The sequence below is a fragment of the Xenopus tropicalis genome, chromosome 9, assembly GCF_000004195.4.
Source record: "Xenopus tropicalis strain Nigerian chromosome 9, UCB_Xtro_10.0, whole genome shotgun sequence".
Lineage (NCBI taxonomy): Eukaryota > Metazoa > Chordata > Amphibia > Anura > Pipidae > Xenopus > Xenopus tropicalis.
Window position 1 is genome coordinate 26,315,587 of NC_030685.2, and position 19,861 is coordinate 26,335,447.

The following is a 19,861-nucleotide window of genomic DNA, read 5'->3' on the forward strand; positions in this document are numbered from 1 at the left end:
TGCCCAATTTTTGGTTGTGCCAATTTTTGGCCAGATATCAGTCAGGGGGGCCTGTCAAAGGACCCCATACATGGGCAGATAAGTTGGTCTTAAGGACCCAAATTGGGACCCGGAATCTTTTATTTTTTTTAGTGCCTTTTATTACGTATGGGGATTACTGTGTTACAGCACTGCATATTCCTAGCAATTTTGCTATTGGTCTTTATGATTTATTTTTTACAATTTTATTTTTACTGTTACTCTCTTATTCATATTCCTGTCCCTCATTTAAACCACTGCTATGGTTGCTATGCATGGTAATTAAGACCCTAGCAACCAGATCGCTGCCGAAATACTAAACTGGAGGGCTGCTGAACAAAAAGCTAAATAACTATAAAAATATAAAAAAATGAAGCCCAATTGCAAATTGTCCAGGAATATCAATGTTTATATTATACTAAACCTCAATTTTAAGATAAACTACCCCATTAAGGTATTTTCAGTAGCAGCTGCTGCATTTTCTAAATATCTAAGAAAAAAATAAATAAATAAACATTGCAGAGGACAAAATGTTGCTCATCTCCTTTGTTTGTTTCCAAAGCCAGCACATGCATGATTCCCATTATGCCCAGGCAATTTAAAGTAAAGGATCCGGGATCGTCAATATTCCCATCGTAGGATAATGAGATAATGTTCTTCTTTGGCCAAATGGAACCATGGGAAACCGAAAGATGTGACATTGTATATACATACACAAGAGGCACTTTTCATTTCATCTGACTTTCCCATTTTGTTCTAATTCAGAACAGGGCTATGTGTTTGCATAGGTGAGTCCAGAGGGTTCAATACTTTGAACATCAGACTCATTAATGAGTTAGGGAGAATCCATTGGAGCTTCACAGCATGTAATGCCTGGCTGGTGTTGCACACCCCTCTAGTAGTGGTTCTGCCTCCTTATCCCGACCCGTACAATAGGCACAGAATCCTGGGGCGGGTTCCTTGCATTCCGATAGTGGAATATGTTTGTCATCGCTTGGGGAAAAATCAAAATCTGCAACCTGAGTACAAAGGGGAAGCAAGGAGACACTGTTAAAGGAGAAAAGTGTGTAAGAAGGAGAAGAACATACACATAGAATGATACCATAGAAGAAGAAAAGAGAGGATGAGTAGGCAGATGGGTTATAAGTATGTATATAGTTTATGGGTGAGAACCTGTGCATCAGCTGGAACTGAAGAGCTAAGGAAAAAAGTTAGAAGCCTCAGATGCCCTTTCCCATCTCCTTCCTGAGCAGAGAAACATCAGAACACTTCTCTGTTTTCCTTCTGAAGGTATAGCTCTGTGATTGTACAGTTACGGGTACTGACCAGCAGGTGGCGCAGCTGTTACAAAATTCATTATATTGGCAGTTATTAAAAACTTAAATAGCTCTGAAAAAAATTATTAATGTAAATTGCAAAAATGCTTATAAAAGCATCCTGGGCAATTCCAAGCACAATTCCTCGATGGGTACGCACTATGACTACGTGTTGAAAGACACGAAACGCATCAGGATTATTGTGAATAAAGCTTTTTCTTAACCACCTTCACCTGTGTCTGGAGTGCGTTCCCATCAAAAAAATTGTGCTTGTGGCTGCTGGGTCTCCCTTTGCTACGGCTCTGGGGCGCTGCACCCGGACCACTGGATCAGGGGGGTGAGTGTCCATGAAAAACTGTGATTTATTTGATATTTTAATGAAGAAATAGTCGTGGCAACATTTTTCCCTAAGTGAAGGCTCCGGGGCACGGCACCTGGACCAACTTTCTGAAGGGGTGAGCAAATGCTAATTGAGACTGGCTGTTTTAAATTTGGTTTGATGTGCAGGGTGGCTCAGACAGGGTCGGACTGGGGGGTGCAGGGCCCACCGGGGCTGCCGCCCCAGGGGCCCCGCACTCCCCAAGTTGCCTCTTCCAGCCACGTCCCCCGCAGGGACCCCCTCTGCGCACCCCAGCTGGGGCCCCTGTCTGACGTCCTCCCCTGAATGCGTATGTGAAATGTGTCAGGGGAGGACATTGGAGGCCAGAGGAAGCAGCAATAGGGTCGAGTCTGGGCCGCTGGGGCCCACTGAGTATTTTCCCAGTGTCCCGATGGCCCTGTAAGACCCTGGACTTAGAGCAAGTTTGGAATAATTTAATCCTGGGCAATTACTTAAAAACATATCCATCCCAACATGGTAACAACCATTGATAATATGCCGGAAAATGCTATTTGTAGTCAAGCCTTCCGGTGGAGCTACGCAGCCTTAAAGAAACCCCCCCCAGAAAATGTACAGCCTGGGTGGGGGAGAGCTGACTCCCTGGCACTATTACTGATTGGGCTACAGCTAAACTTCATGCTGCCTGGGTGGAATAAAGCATTTCTGACAAGCATTTATAACCTGTTTCTGCCTTTGCAGAATGTAAGCCCTGTGCAACCCATGTGCTTTATTTAACCCGCATTTCCTATAATGGCTGCATTACCTTGCACTTGGATACCCAGCTGTGATTTTTACATTAACCTTTCAACTGGAAGCCCCTGGGCTTCCTAAACTCTGTACTCTATTCTACTCTCATAAATCTGCCCCTGGCCGAGCCCAGCAATACGTATATATTATAACTAGGTATTCTGTTGCATTGACGTCACTGGAGATTGCCTCAGCTGAGCAAAGCATTTGGCAGCTCCCACCCCAAGGTATAGATTCACATATGCAGAGAAAAGGAGATGTGCTCCAGCAATGGGCTTGATTCTAATGCTGTGATGTATACATTAACATGTTTTTTGCCATCGTATTTGTGCTGTCAGTGACACCCCCAAACAGTGACAGGTCAAGGGGGGGGTTTTCACTGTGTTTTTGATAGGCAAATGCATTGGCATCAATGGGTGTTTTGTGGTGGTTTTGTTTTTTTCGTGTGTTTTCTGTACCAGGGTTTGACAAAAAAAATAATGGATACAGAATTTTGCCTGGCGAAAAAAGAGAGAGCAGTTTGATCGTATTGTTTATTACTGTTCTTTTCTGTCAGGCCCCCCTCCTATTTATATTTCTGTCATTCTAACCACTGACTGGCAGCACCAGGCCTAACCGGCTGGCACTAAGGCCGGCCACCTTGCCCCCCCACCATGTATGAATAAGCGCCCAGGGCAGTGGGGGGATCAGTTGCATGTGTAAAAATGTGTTACCTTTTTTGCCCCGTGATTGTGTGCAATCTTAAAAAATGTATTTCTAAATGCCTTTCCCATGTACAAGGATAAAAACGGTTTAAAACAGTTGTAAATATAATTGCAGGTGAAAGCATTATCAGCTCTTTTCTGGTGCTGACTCTTGAAACAATGTATCAGAAGTCAGTATCAGCAGTGCAGAGAATATGAGCAACCGGATAATGCTTTCAATAGTAATTACAAAACGGTAAAAGGTTGTATTATGGTGAATATTGCTTTTGTAAACAATACTATATAGACATAATGATTAGATATTTTTCAGCATTGTTTTCATTTATAAATAAAGTAAAATAAATAAAAATGTATCGCTTGTAACTAAGGGAATGACAGAAAGTAAAAAGGAAGCTGCGCCACTGTGCCCTTTTCCAATGTACCACCTTTCGTCCAATTTTCCACTTCTAATTATTGTGCCAACTACTGGCATGAAGGGGAAAAAATCTCACCCACTGCCGGCCCCCCTTCCAACAAGTGCTAGACCATTTTGAAGTCAGAACAGCCCGGTGCTCATTAGAGGATTAGTGGGCCAGACTCTGTTCTTCCTTCTTGTTTATTTTCTTCCTTTCCCTTTAGAACCCTGACACGTTGCTCCTCTGTAATCCGTCACTGGTCCCATCAAGCCCACTCAGTACTGTGCCCGCACACATACCGGCTACAGATAATGACGAGCAGGTTTTGTTCTCTCTCAGGATCAGCTCTATGGCTTTGATGTGCCGCATATTACAGCGCTGTATAGGACTAGATATTGGGCTGAGTAATAACACAGGGATCAGGACAACGCCATTCCTTATTATTCTGCGCAGTACCAGTCTGTGCTACAAGCATATTAATACATGGACTTGCGTGAAATCTTTTAATCTCTGAAAGTAACCAGATGCCATCATGTACCCACAGGGGATGAATCAGACTTGTTAGTAATCAATTAATAAGCTTCCCACTCATTCTAATGGGAGCGCTGCGATGCATCTTGCTGCAATATCATGGAGACATATTAGCTCATTATTTATAAGTTTCACAAGATAAGGATTGGCCACAGGCACATATTTACATTCGTATATTTAGATGATTCCTGACTGCCTAAACCATCCACAATACTCTCCCTATCGGTTCTCCAAATTACGAGGTTCTTTAAACTTAAAAAAGGGGGATGCAAACCCTCCCTATAACGCTGCAGTAAAATCAATCGGACGCACAAATGCTGTATCCTAAACATCAAAGAAAATCAGATTAATGCAGATCAAGAACAAGGCGTCAAGAAGTCAGCAGTAATTGGCTAGTGGAAATACATGACACAAGCACTGGAATTGATTCCTGCTTCGCTGTGCCTTTAATCTCGGCAATGCTCTGCATCAGAGAGAGGGATCCTATAGATAAAGGCAAAGTAATGCAGTTAATGAGGAGCCCAAATGCTCAGGCTTTTGGTTAAATAGTGTACCCTGTGCCTGATGTTCCATAGATCCGTACCATTAGGAGGAGGCTGGGTAACAAACCATGCAATCAGCAGCGCACTACAGGCAGACAATCTGCCATTCTTCCCTAAATATAAAGCTTTTGCTGTTCCTGTTGAGTCACTATAATAGAGAAGGTTATGTTATTAGCAGTACTGGCCATGACTGTATGGGGAAATTGCACATAAATGGCTGCAGAACAAATTAATTATAGAAGGGTGTTGGATTTAGCAACACAATTATGAGCCAACACTATAACATTGCTTCGCCCCCTCCTTACTACACAAAAGTTAAGGTATTTATACATGTGGCAAAGTGAAAAAGACACAAAGCCCAGGAATCGTTATGATTTCACTGCAGCAGCATTCAGCAAGCAGATAGGATATGGCACTGGAGCAAACGTTAATCATTTGCAACATATGCCCCAAAAAGAAACATTATCGGTAATGCACCCCTGCTTTATCCACATATTGTTGCCATATTGAACCAGGCCTAAATGCTCCCCCCATTTGGCAGAAGTGACGACATGCGCACGTGACGTCAATTCCGGCTGAGCATCATGGCCACATACTCCCTCACCTCCAGCTGCATCCCTGGATTTCCTCAGGAATTCTCCATCAGCCTCTGTGGGCATTTTTTTTTTTTTTTTAAAATCTATTATATAGCCACCTGTAGGCCACCCCTGAAAAGCTGTCGCCCTAGGCACAGGACCTTGGGTGCCAATTTATAAATACGGCCCTGGCAGTTTTCCCAACCATTACCACTGAGGAGAGAAGATTGTGCTCTCTACCTTAAAGGGATGGTTCACCTTCAGGCTAACTTTTTATTTTTTATAATTTTGTTTAAAATTAACTCTTTCAACTGACCTCCGCAGCCTAAAAACTTGCTTTGTGACAATTTTATTGCTATTTAATTACTTATCTTTCCATTTAGGCCCTTCACCATTCATATTCCAGTCTCTCTTTCAAACCACTGGCTGGTCGGTAGGTTTAGTTGGAGCCTAGCAACCAGATAGCTGCTGAAATTCTATGGAGAACTGCTGCATTAAAAGCTATATAATTTAAAAACCGCATATAATAAAAAATAAAGACCAATTGCAAGTTGCCTCAGAATAGCATTCTCTATATCATACTTTTACTGTGGTTCAAGTTCCATCAGTTTGGCACAATGAAACAGAATGGTCTTTGCCATCAAATGCCAACTGCATTTCACTCCTACAGTTTGACAGATCTGATTGGCCTGCTAGAGTACTGCAAGGTATCTCCGTGGAGAGTTGCCCCTTAATGTCAGGTTCTCCAGTGGGCCCTCAGAGGCCCAGAACAACAACTCCCAATCAATAATTATCAATAGACGCCCTCTTTAACTTTCAGTTTAAAAGAGGAACCAACACCCAGCAAAAATAACAAGAACACGTGGACTTTTGCAATAATGTTCCTTTCATGTGCTTTTCCATCTAAAACAACAACCTTTGCACTGAACACTTGGTGTTGGTAGTCTTACAGCATGACATTCAATACACGGTGACACTGGAGGGTACAAATGCTAGACAGTTACATAGTGAGTTTTGGGACACACATGTCATAGGAACACAGAGAAAGACCTATGACAGGGTAGACAACATCGGGGTTTCCATGCATTACAGAAGTTTAATTACATCTAGAACATTAGGTATTAGCTTCTGAGGGCAACCTTGACCCAACCACATAATAATATCAGACTTTCCACAACAAAGTTGTCCTAGACTGCCAGGGCCAAGCAAGAAACCAAACAATGGGAAGCACAAGAATTGGATTGAAGGAGAAGAAAACAATAACTTGTAAAAGTAGAACAACAGTATTGTTAAAGGTCTTCTTCTGCTGATGATTATCCTAATCATTTGTAAACTACAGAGTGCAGTCTCAATTTCTCAAAATTCAACAAAACCTACATTTATATTGTTCCCTGCAAACACTGAAAGAATATACTCATAAAACCAGCCACTAGTTGCCACGAATGGAATCAGATGAGAAAAGCACTCAGAGGGAAATCACAAGAGAAGAAAAGGTGAGGGATCTAAATGAAGGCAGGAGAGACAATGAAAGTCTACAGAAAGCTATAGCACCTTCAAGGGAGACAGAGAAGCATAGAATGGGTGTAGGTGGTGGTTGGGCAGACTCATAGGGTGATAATGAACCCTTTAACTTACCTCTATTGGCATCTTATGGTGTGAGCTGTTGCTGCCAGATTTGAGTAGGAGGGAGAAGATGAAACCAAGCATTGTTGCGATGAGTGCACAGCAGGGCAAAACAAACCATAATGGATAAATACCTGAGAAAGGAATTGACCAACACTGAATTAGCTTGAGTAGACTTAAGGTGGCCATACACGTGGCGATCCGACGATGTTTCGTACGACCATCGGTCGCACGAAACATCGTAAGATCCGCCACACACCATTCAGGGCTGAATCGGCAGGTAAGGAGGTAGAAACAATAGGATTTCTACCTCCTTCTGCCGATTCAGCTCTGAAGGGAGAATTTTGGTCAGGCGCCTTCTATGGCGCCCGATCAAAATTTTCAAACTTGTCCGATCGGCGAGTCGTCCGATATCGGCAGCTTCCTGCGATATCGGTCGACTCGCCGACATGCCATACACGCACCGATTATCGTACGAAACGAGGTTTCGTACGATAATATCGGTGCGTGTATGGCCACCTTAAGGTAAAGAGTAAAGCAATCCTTCTTGATTTGCTGAATAACCCCCACCCCCCAGGGGGGCTATAATTTACGTTACTAGCCAATTGTTGCCCTATATGGCAATGGTTGACTGTGTGTCTGAATTCCCTGTTTGTTTATAGAGGACAGTAGCTTGTACAGGTATCAGCCTTTACATTCTGTAGGAACCTGGGTACTACTCTAGCTGCCCAAGGGTACAGAGGGGTTGCTGGAGTTGGGTTGCGGGTAATCTGTGCACATACAAAACACACTGGTAATGCTTTTGCATCTTGGGTCACTCGCAATTTGGTGTTGGTGGGGGGGGGGGAGTGGAGGTCATGGGTGACCTGCAATTTTCTACAGGGGGGTGGAGTATTTTTATTGCAGGAGGCCCAGCCCAGGGCAGGATTGGGTGGATTAAGCATGGCCACATATACAATAAACACTGTAAATAAAAATAAATAAATACTGTACCTTCCCACCACCAGCAACAAACTTTACAGCTGTGTTCTATGTTTTTCCTTTGTCACAAGCATGTATTACTATCCCTGATTTACAGAGATACCACATATTCCACAATCAGTCGCTGCCCAGTTGTCAGGCCGCAGAGTGGTAACAGGCCGAGGAGAGGAGTCAAGCCGGAGGACGAGTTGTAGCGAGCAAGCCCACAAACGTCTCACACTAACCGGAGGCTTGCCTGAGGATGTGGACAGGAAGCACGGTAGTGGAGAGAGGCCGGAGAGCCAATAGCGAGGTACCAGGGATCAAGCGAAGGAGTAGTCAGACGGGTCCGAGTCGGGGCAGGCAGAACAGGTTCAAGAGCGAGAATCCGGGCAGAAGTTCAATCGGAGAGTCAGGGTATACGGAAACGCCAGGCACCAGAATAAACTTGATAACCAAGCAAGGATGGCTTGGAAATGGCGACTATTTACAGGCCTCATTGCGTATGGCGTCAAGACGCACGCCGCAGCGTGCGTACGTGCGAGCGCGACTTTTCGCCGCGTGTGATTTTGCGTGCGCGCCCTTTTGTTGTGCGCGCGATTTTACGCGCGCACCTTTTTGACGTGCGTGCGATTTTACGCGCGCGACTTGGCGCACGCAAGCGTCTGAACGGCATTCCTTTGGGCGCATGCGCTAAAAGACGCGCATCCTTACACCAGTGGAGCTTACAGTTTAATGACCTTATCACATTCACTCACACACACACTATGCTCAGTTTTATCAGGAACCAATAAACATACATACTCCTTGCTGATAATGCAGCCTATAATATGAACAAAACCATTTTACCTCCCACCCAAATAAAGGCAAATGTATCAGTTACCTGTGGAATGTACTGTTATACTGTGATAATTCTGTAGGGTGCTGACTTGATTTTCGGCTCTGACACTCAGGCAGTAACGTCCAGCAGAGTTAAATACATGCCCGATACTGTAAGTGGTTTCATTTATGGCCACTTGGTGGCACTGATGTTCACCCAAGGATATACAATCTGATTTTACTAGCCAGCAAACCATTAGAGGGGGACTAAAAGAAAAAGGGTAAACAAAACAAAGCATTTGCATTTTTATCTTTTTCTGACTGTTTCATTTTTTACATTAATTTTTTCCAAGCTGGGGGCACCCAACTCTGATATATACCCTGCTGATGGCCTGATAGTATAGCTCTCTGGACTTCCTGTTTCTCAGCTGCCTGTGACAAATTGCACCTGACTTTTTTCAATGTTACGGTATAACTCAGCCTTGCAAATGTCAGGCGTGTAGTGTCTTGGTCATATGCCTAATGCATGACGGTCGAGAAAAAGGAAGGAAAACTTCCCTTCCATATTCTGCTTTCACTGAATGGCTGGAAAAGGAATACACTTCTGTATATTGGGTGGGCTGTAGGGCCCAGAAACTTATCGTTATGTCACTGACAACATAGCACTGTCATAGGTACTAGGGAACAAAGCCAGATATAATTATACAGTGTAAGTGCTAAAGGGGAACTATAAGGAAAATAAAAATGTAAGAAGAAACCTCCTAACTATAAACAATCAAAGATCCAGTTCTCTTTACTATCCCGACTGTCAGGTAAGTCAGATATGTTGGTGTGTGCTCCCCTTGCCTAGACAAAGCTGTCTTTCAAAATAACTAACTCCGACACAATGCTGCATATAGAGAGACAATTTGCTGGGTGGGATAGTCAGGAGTAACTTGATTGTTTCAGAAACTATACAGAAGTTTATATTGATTATAGTTTGAAAGTTTCTTGAAATGAAGCTTGAAACAAAGCTCATTTGACATATTCATTTTTGTCATATTTCAACTCATTATCTTCTTTTTAGTTTCCAGAAAATTACTCTTTTGACCTTGCGAGGACAAGAAGAACTGGAAATGACATTTTCTCTTGTCCTTCAAGCAGTACATGGGCTTAATATAATGGTCATGTGAAGGCTAGAGTCAGATATTCTGCATAGGGCTGCGGAACAAATTTCCCAACTACCAAATGCTTTAAGTGTAACAATTCTAGATAATCTTCCAGTGCTTTATGTAGAGGCAAATGGGTGCTATTCTATGTAAATAGGTACTCGTTTTTTTCAATTATCTCTACTGGAAGTTAACACCCATTTCCAATATAAATTTGAAACAAATAAACAGGGGCTCAATTGTTAACATTGGGCAAATTTACCCATGGGCAGTAAACAACAGAAACCAATCAACAATTGGACAACGAAACCAACAATTTGACTGGTTGCCATGGGTTACTGCCCATGAGCAAATTTGCCCAGTGTTGATAAATTACTCCCAGTTGCCAAGATGATGGCTGCCCAATTGATGTGGAGACCAGTTACCTCTTATCATGGTTGTAGTTAAAGGGGTGGTTAACCTTCAGAAACATTTAGAATGTTATAGAATTATCTATTAGCAACTTTTAATTGGTCTTCATTGTTTATTTTTTATTGTATTAATTACTTGCCTTCCTCTTCTGACTCTTTCCAGCTTTCAAATGGGGGTCACTGACCCCAGCAGCCAAAAACAATTGCTCTGTGAGGCTATAATTATATTGTCATTGTTACTTTTTATCTTATCCTTTTATTTTTTTATAGCTACATATCTTTCTAATTAGGCCCTCCTTTATTAATATTCCACTCTCTCTTTCAAACCACTGTCCAGTTGCTAGGTTAAAGCGGACCCTACCTAAATAATTCAAAAACTGCAAATATATACAAGAAGACCAACTGCAAATTGTCTCAGAATAGCACTCTCTACATCATACTAGGAAATCATTTCAAAGGTGAACTACCCATTGCTTGGTCTTGTGAACATGGCACGAGACGGGTCTTGGAAATTGGGGCTCCCTGTACAGATGGAGCACTGGCCAAGCTTAATCAGTGCCATGGTGCTGCTGGGGTACCAGTACCAATATGCATTAGTTTGAACACGGTCCTATTTCTGATCATACTTGGACTGTAAATGGCACAACAGGTGACCAATACTGGGGGCTCTATCTTAAATGGAAGTATTAAGTGTGGAAGCACTACCCAATGATTTGTGTTATGTAGATGTATAAATGATGTGTAACATAATCTGTAATGACCACCAGGATCTTGGTATAGGACCACCTATATGGATTTCATCACAAAGGTCCTTGCTAAGTCTCTCTGCCACAGTAATCAAGAGGAAATCCTTACTTCTAAATATTGGAGCCAAAGAAGCTGTATAATTCAGCTGAATACTAAATCAACCACCAAGGATTCACCCAAAACCAAACCCTGATGTGCAAAAATTGCAAAATAATGGCAAGTGCACAGCACCAGGGAGTTTTAAGATACTGGGAGAACAAGAAGCCTTTCGCCCCAATTAACATCAACATGAGTGGACAACTACTGAACTCAGCACTGGTGCACTGGGGCCTCTGAAGGAGCCTGTGCCATATATGCATGTACTTATGTCTACTGATGGACCAATAGTCCCAATATTTATACATATTTACTTTTTTTCTGCATTTTCCTACCTGCCAAAGAAATGAAGTGATACGTTGTACTTGAGCCTTACAGTGGCATCTGTAGAACCAACGACAGTGATATTTCTAAGGGCATCTGAAAAACATAAAACCAGCATTTAGGTCACAGCAACTCACACATTTATAAACAAATATCTATCTATCTAGTTACAGGAGGGACGCAATATGAGATTGTGAAGGGAGCCATATGGAAAGGGGCTGTATATCCTGTTTTTGTAGCAAAACTACTACAGACTAGGGCTACCTTCACAATGGGCAAATGGCCATGTAAGCCTGCCTAATAGATACCTGCCCAAGAAGATATTTCAGAGGCAGGCTTTCTATTTGGCACCTTACATGCACCAATAAGTTGCTGACTTGAGTGCTACATTGCACAATCCAGTTGCCCTTTGCACACAATCAGCAGTTTACTTCCAGTTAAATAATGAAATAATCTGATCTGATTGGATGCCATGGGCAGCTGAATAGGTGCTATTTTTAATGTGGGTAAACGTATGGCCAGCGCAAATGTATGGAGAAATATGGCAACCCCAAGTGTTTTTGTGATCTGCATGTAACTGCATTGTTAGGAGGCTACCTCAGTAAGACTAGACAGATAGCAGAGCAACAGTATTTTATCATGACCATTAAATAGAATGCCGTGTGTATCAAAGCCTTGTATTTTCAAAAAGAGATGCCAGTCTTCTGGGAACCTAATCCAGGGGATATCTGACCATGCCCACCCACACCCCAAATAAACTCACAAGGGGTATAAATAAAGGTGCGTTTACTAGATTTAAAGTGCCTTGCTTGTTCAAGGAACTGCATCACTTATCTCTAAAAAAAATCTTTAAATCTAATTTTAAGTGTACCCCCTCCTCATGGCCCTAGTCCCTCATGAGATATAAGGGAGTTCATTTGACCACTGTCGACCAATCAGGGTGCAAAGTGAGAAAAACAGCACCCCCCCATTAGCCCACACAAGCACTGGTTCTTGAGCTCCCAAATGAAGCACATGGATCTGTGCTTCCCACATGAATACACCGCTGCCAGCTTTCAGTAGCCCTGTATTCATAACAGGAGGCTAGGGCAAGACGCATATGTGTCCTCTCTTGCGCCCCCAAACGTTCATGTTATTCAGGGATTAATCTGGTGTGAGGTGCAGGCAGGTATCCCCTGAATGCAAATCCCTACTAATGAGTGCTACGAGTTGTGAATTTGTACCCCTAAGTACTCTACCGCTTGTGTTGGGGGCAGATGTAAATGAGGCCAATAGAGCCTGATCCAGCATCCAGTTTTGTGTAAATAAAAAATTTAACACGTAAGAGAGAATAATGTTGGTGACGAATAAGGGTAAAACATATCTGTACATAAAAATGACTACCTAGTAAGGTCAGTTCCACTGCAAAACTGCCAGTTTTCTTTTCTGCTTGGCCATCGCGTCTTGGGACCTGGGCAGATACATTGAGAGAAACCTTGTACTTCCCGGGGCTGGAATAGTAATGGCGAGCGTATGGAACAGCCGTCACCAATTCAGTCCTAGATAAAAGACAAAGTCAATAGTTAAAGGAAAACTATACCCCCAAACAATGTTGGTCTCAATAACAATATATTGCGTAAAACAGTGAACCCCCGCTTCATCTAAATAAACCATCTTCATACAATTATATTTTTTAAGTAGTATGTGCTACTGAGTAATTCTAAATAAAAAATTGCCATTGCCTGAGATATGATATGATTCTTGGTGCCCACAAAGAAACCAAGGGCACACATACATGTTAGGTCAAATCAGTCAATTAAATGAATGTTCTGCCTTTTACACACTACTTCCTGTTACAATTAATTAGCTGCATTATTTCCTGTCAGGTGATCTCTGAGGGAGCACTCAGTCCATCACAAAATGGCTGCTCTAAAAGTGCAATACATTTGCATTACATAACCGGTACTACCAAATTACTCCAGCCTGGGTTTTGCCCTGATCTACAATTCATCAGAAAAATATAAGGGTTATAATGACACTATTACACCCAGCTGATTAAAAAAAAAAAAAAAAAAAAAAAAAAAATATATATATATATATATATATATAAGGCTTATAGTAGAATAATTTTCATTTTTCTGACTTAGCCTGGAATTTAAATTGCCACCTGGCCAGTGAGGCGGTGGCAATTTAGGCAATTTTGTGTTTAGTGGCATGGCCCCTGGTGTTAGTAAGGTGCAAGTCAGTTGCATGTGTGTAGGCGCAACTCATTTGGTAGCCCCATGTGACTGCTAGCCTGCAGAAGGCTCTGCTTGGAGTAAAACTGTGTCTCTGGGCTTCCAAAACTTGCCTCCAAGCCAGGAATGTAAAAATGGCCGCCTACTTTAAGGCCACTGGGAGCAACATTAAAGGGGTTGGTGGGCATCATGTTGCTCCAGAGCCACTGGTTGGGGATCACTGCATTAAGGGGACCTTGATGTAACATTTCAAGGCATTATTCTGCTTAACTAATAGGTAACAGGTTTAACATATTTGATGGAGCCTTTAAAGGTTTTATATCACTTCCCTGTACATTCGGGTGAGAAACTCTTAACATACACAAACTCCACTTCTGGGGTTGACTATTATATACTAGTGAAATACAGGAGCTTGGCATCAGGGTCAGTGCTTGCCTATTGTACCAACGTCTATGGAACCTCAGACATGGATATACTAATGGGAATAGGCAAAGAAGGAAAATGTGTGTACAGTACTCTCAATGTCCTTATATTTCCCTGTCTATTTTAGGACAAAGGATGTTAAATCCTATTTAGAATTAATGCATATTCTGCCTTTAAATTGAGCCATTTGCATGGGAAGGCAAAACATCATGGTGCAGTTAGTCAGTTTAATTTCCCTGGGCCCAGTGTACAACACAATACCAGTATATAATAAATCAGTTGAACCTATTGCCATGTATTTATAGACTTACCCGTCCCCAAGTGCCCAAATGTATCTGAACTCCGCTGACTTAAAAAAGTCACTTGGGTCATGAATCTTGAAGGACAGACAGACATCACTCTCTGTTGCCTCAATAAAGCCGTCTCTGATGGAGGAATTGCCTTCTGCTTGGCTGGCGGAAAGATTCCCAACTATAGAATCTGTAGATTAATGCAACAAGGGTTATCATCTCGCCCTCGCCATCCTTATCAGCTGCCATTCCCTCCCCTGAAAATCACAGAGCAAGCCACTGTGAAGGCAGAATATTTTTGTTCCAGATACCTTTTTATATCAATTTCTTGTAAAACACATGACTAACCTAGAGAGGCCTAAACCTTAGGAAGCCTTAAGTGTGGGGCCTAAATGTCTAGTTCTCTATTGCATTTTTTAAAGTTGTTGAGACCCAGACATTGAGTATCTAGTATGGGAGGCATGTGTGATAGTAAGTCAAGAATTGCTACTCATTGGGGAAAGTATATCAGTTCTTTGCCAAAATGACCCAACAATGGCCCTCACCATCCTTATGAGCTACCATTCCCTCCCTTGAAAATCACAGAGTAAGCCACTATGAAGGCAGAATATTTTTGTTCCAGATACCTTTTCTATATCAATTTCTTGGAAAACACATGACTAACCTAGAGAGGCCTAAACCTTAAGAGTGGGGCCTATATGTTTAGTTCGCAACTGCATTTTTTAAAGTTGTTGAGACCCAGCATTGAGTATCTATTATGGGAGGCATGTGTAATAGTAAGTCAAGAAATGTCACTCATTGGGGAAAGTTTATCAGTTCTTTTCCAAAATGACCCAACACAAGTTCCCATATGACATTCAACACCAGTCCTGGCATGATAACGGACACACTTGCATCCTCTTTTAAAGAGAAGTGTAAATTTGCACCATAAGAGTAACCCTTAGTAACAGCCTTTAAATCGGCTTACTGCAGATAGAATAATGAAAGCAAATTTCTTATTGGTTGCTAGTGGTTGAATGTTACTACAGCAGATTAAACTCAGGGCATCCGGGCATGGGGCAAATCCTATGGGGAAGACAGCAGGTTTATTCACAGGGGGTATCTGTTTATACATACAGGTTACCTGTAAACTGGAGATGCGTGGTGCTCCTGGCAACTGGCTCACATGACTGGCAATGCCTCTCTGTTACCCAGACAGCTATGGAGTAGTTTCCTGGGGCATTTCCCAGCACAGTGATGGAGGAACTGGATTCATTCTCTGACTGGTGTGTGAGAAGCAGAGGGGAGTACCTCCAGTGAAAATGATAGGGTTTGGGGTCAGTGGCTACAGAAACACTTCTATTGGTTTTGAATAAGGTGCCATTCACGCAGGATTGAGCCCCAGATGTTACAGGACCATCTGTAGAAATCTTCAGGACATAAAATGTACCTGAAACAATAGGAAGCATTAGCACCATATATATCACCACTGCGTAAAACTAGGCTGCTCAGGAAAAAATATACAACATTAAAAACACATTGGTTAATGCCTTACACCTTTATAAAACTCCAACATATTACCCAGAGCCCTAGAGTGATTATAACATTATATTATTCCCATCAGCCCCTGCAGGGTCGGACTGGGGGACAGGGCCCACCGGGGCTTCTGTCTCAGGGCCCCCATCCCCCGCAGAGGCCCCCAACACCCTCCGACCCCCTCCCCTGAGCATCTCTAAAAAAATACTTACCCACGGTGTGGCGGGGGAGGGAGACGGCAGATCGTGGGAGCTCCCTGGGTGGGATCTGATCTGGGCCGCCAGGGCTCCTGCCGCAGTGGAGCTTACAATCTAAGGCCCCTATCACATGCACACACAGTAGGGTCAGAAGAAACAGGAGTACCAATAGAAACCCCACCCAAGCACAGGGGGTACATACAGACTCCTGGCAAACAGCACCCTGGCTGGAATTAAACCTAGAACCCCACTTTAAGGCAGAAATCCATCAAAGGCCATTCCCTTGGATAGGCATTAACCCCTTCTGGGCCTTATAAGCTTTATTGGGATGAACACTGTACAGTAACCAGTATGAAACAGAGTGAGAGTGAAATAAGTCCATATTTACATAAATATTGATATTGCTAGAAGTCATTGTGATGAGAGAACTCACTGTGGGCTACAATGTTCCGAGCTCTGTAGACCCAACTGATAAAACTACAGCTCCCAGCATTTTCTATCAGCATTTTCTATCAGCCTTTGGCTACTGTGGATACAAGGAGTTGTAGTTCAGAAGCAGCTGGAAGTTGAAGGTCGGACCCCCTAATTCTATAAATACTAATCTTGTTGGCCTTTTTTGAACCAAGTTTTCTCTAGCATTTGATCCCTGACCCATTTGTTAAAAGGGGTGGTTTACCTTTAGTTAACTTTTAGCATGTTATAGAATGCCCTATTCTTACCAACTTTGCAATTGGTTTTATTTATTTCATTTTTATAGTTTTTGAATTATTTGCCTTCTTCTTCTACATCTTTCCAGCTTTTAAATGGGGTTCACCTACCCCGACAGCCAAAAACTTGCTCTGTGAGGCTACAATTTTATTATTATTTATTAATTTAACTTTTTATTGCTTATCTTTCTATGTAGGCCCTCTACTATTCATATTCCAGTCTCTAATTCAAATCAATGCCTGGTTGCTAGGATAAATAAGACCATAGCAACAAGTTAGTTGCTAAAATACCAAATGGAGAGCTGCTGAACAAAAAATAATTAAATAATTAAACCATAAAAAATGAAGACCAATTGTAAATTGTCTCATAATATCAATGTCTGCATTTAATGTACATTTAACTACATTTAATTTAAAGGTTACAACTATAGGAAAATATCAGCCAAAGAATAGCAAGCACAGTATATAAGTCTTTCCCTAAAAGTCCAGATATAGGCCCCCGACTGGCAATCCGTAGATTCTGGCAAATGCCAGAGGTGCTGCTGTAAGATGCCATAGACAGTCACTATTTATTGGGCTGCTGGGGGGCTGTTTGGGCTTCTGTACTTGAGATGCCAGGGTCGGCTTTGAATCCCAGTCCAGGAATGGCCAGAAGGCACTTATATTCTCTCCCAAATGACCTTCTAGGAGTAACTGACTTCCAACTTTACATCTATGATACTCATAATTGAATGTAGTTAGTACTTAATTATATTAAATCAAATTTATTACAATATTACAATACAGTGACATCACTAAGCACAATTTATATGATTATATTTTACAGGTTGATGAATGAGTATATAACAAGTGTTACAGACACCAATTTGGCTTAGTAAACACTACACCACAACCTTATAGCCCTTTCTGAAGAGCTTAAACCCATCCCTCTCATTCATTCATACAGTTTCTGAATTCTAGCCCTAGCTAGTTACATTGCCTTTGCTTACTGTGCAGTTGATATAATACACACATATTTACCGAATAAGCAGAGCTACTGGGACCAAACCCTGGGACCAAATCTAAATGCCCTTATAAAAAAGGTACTCACTTGCAGGCGGCACCCAGACAAGTGCAGACAGAAGAAAGAAGCAGCAGAGCCGAGGGATAAAGGCCGGAGCCATCAGAGCGACAGACAAGGTGGGATGCGATGAGAGCTGAGCTGCGATTTCTACTGGCGAAGGAAAGCATCAAGTCACTGTTAGCGGAACAAGCTGGGAAGTGTTCTGCTGCCCTCTAATGGAGAATTAGCGGTAGTACAGTAGGCAATGATAGACGGCTTTTAGTAAAGTCCTTTGCGCGAAATGTAGTAAATAAGTAGTAACGTTCCTTACTAGTGAAACTATCTGACCCACTCATAAAGAATGATGACAAAGTATTCTTAAAAAAACTGTCTCTGTAACAAGAGCTTACTTACACTCTAATTACTAGGAAGTTGCAATTAATGCACAGGCAAATGCCCTTACCTGATGCACTCTTATCTTCCAATTTGTGCCCCAACCACTTAGATTGTAAGCTCTACGGGGCAGGGGCCTCCTTCCCACTGTGTCTCATACCACATGGCACTTATATATATATTTATTGTATTTATTTATGGTATCACTTGTCCTCCCTGTGTGTAATTTTGTATATTGTAAGATTGTACAGCGCTGCCTACCCTTGTGGCACTTTATAAATAAAGTTATACATACATACATACATACATACAGTAAGTTCCAGGGTGAAAATGTAGTACAAGGATTGTCTCTAAGGGAGCAGCAATTATCACCCCCATACAGGTCCTTGGATTTTTAGTATGTGTATAGCCTACCTAAACTTGTAGGCATGTTAAAGGAAGTTAAGTTTTAGTGTGTTATAGTATGTGCTATTCCTAGCAACTTTGCAATTGGCCTTTATTTTATTTATTTATTTGTTTTGTATGTTTTTGCCTTCCTCTTGTGCATCTTTCCAGCTTTCAAATGGGGGTCACTGACCCCAGCAATCAAAAAACTATTTCTCTTGAGCTTACAATTTTATCATTGTTACTTTTTATTCCTTATCTTTATATTCAATCTTGCCCTGTTCATATTCCTGTCTCTTATTGAAAACACTGCCTGGTTGCTAAGGTAAACAAGACTCTAGCAACTAGAGTTTTTTAGAAAATTATCTAGATTTCTTTAGTAAAATGTAAGGATATTAAAGTTACTGAGATGTTCCATGATGTTATAAAAGCAGCTATATTAGCAGATGGAGTGTTTTTTACTATTTTGCTAATAGTGCAAAATAGTAAAAAACGCCGCTTATTTCCGCTAGGTCTGGCAGCTGCCTTTGTGTATACATAGGAATAGGTTGCTGTGCAAATACTGGCGTATTTCAGCCAACGCTTGAAAAATCCGTGGTAAGGCGTTTTCTAGCGTATTTACACATTGTGTAGTTTGCTTCGAGTCTTTTCAAGTTATTTCTATGGATGATGATATCGTGCGTTTTTCAGCCGCCGAGAGAATTAGAAAATAAGCAGCGTAAAAACTCCACGTGTGGCATCAGCCTTAAATCAGAGGAACTGTGAGAGTCCCACCCATCTGTTCCACTCCCTGCTGTCTCCTTTCCCAGGCTGTGCACCACTCAGCACTGTAGGATAGGAACCAATCAGCAGCTAGACTGACCTGATAGGGAACTGAAGCCTGTCTGTGCTTGTGTGACTGCAGGGCTGTGATTGGCTATCTCCCTCCTACTGTGCCTCTGGCAGGGACTGATAGGACACGCCCACATCTCATTTGAAACACTGAAAGGATCTAGAGACCAAAAGGGTTCATTTTTACAGATATTAATTTTGTGAAACCAGCACCATATATTATTCATAATTGCCTACAAGATCACAAGTTCTTTAGTTTATCCTATATGTCTTCTGTAGATGTAAATGGGAGGGATGTTGATGTCACAGGGCTGAGTTGTGATGTCAAAGGGGCAGAGTCAGCAAGGCCATTTTTGTTAATAACAATTAGTATTATTAGTATATTATATATAGTATATAATTAGTATTACTTATATAGAGGACAAATTCTATATGATCACTAAGTGCTATAAGTACATATATTACATACCACTTGTGCATTACATACATAAGCATTGGTATAATAATAATATTCATGATTATTATTACT

The 19,861-nt window shown here is 41.8% G+C and overlaps 1 protein-coding gene across 1 annotated transcript; it reads right to left on the minus strand.

The window, feature by feature from the left end:
* Positions 1-378: 378 nt before the first annotated feature.
* tmem130 (transmembrane protein 130) lies at positions 379-17,913 on the minus strand. The gene is made up of 8 exons (XM_012971442.3): positions 17,773-17,913; positions 15,387-15,692; positions 14,285-14,453; positions 12,718-12,872; positions 11,346-11,430; positions 8,674-8,876; positions 6,843-6,964; positions 379-1,037 (listed from the first exon to the last, which is right to left on the minus strand). Exons 1-8 carry the CDS (start codon positions 17,843-17,845, stop codon positions 876-878), a joined length of 1,275 nt encoding a protein of 424 aa, XP_012826896.2. The 5' UTR covers positions 17,846-17,913; the 3' UTR covers positions 379-875.
* Positions 17,914-19,861: the final 1,948 nt, after the last annotated feature.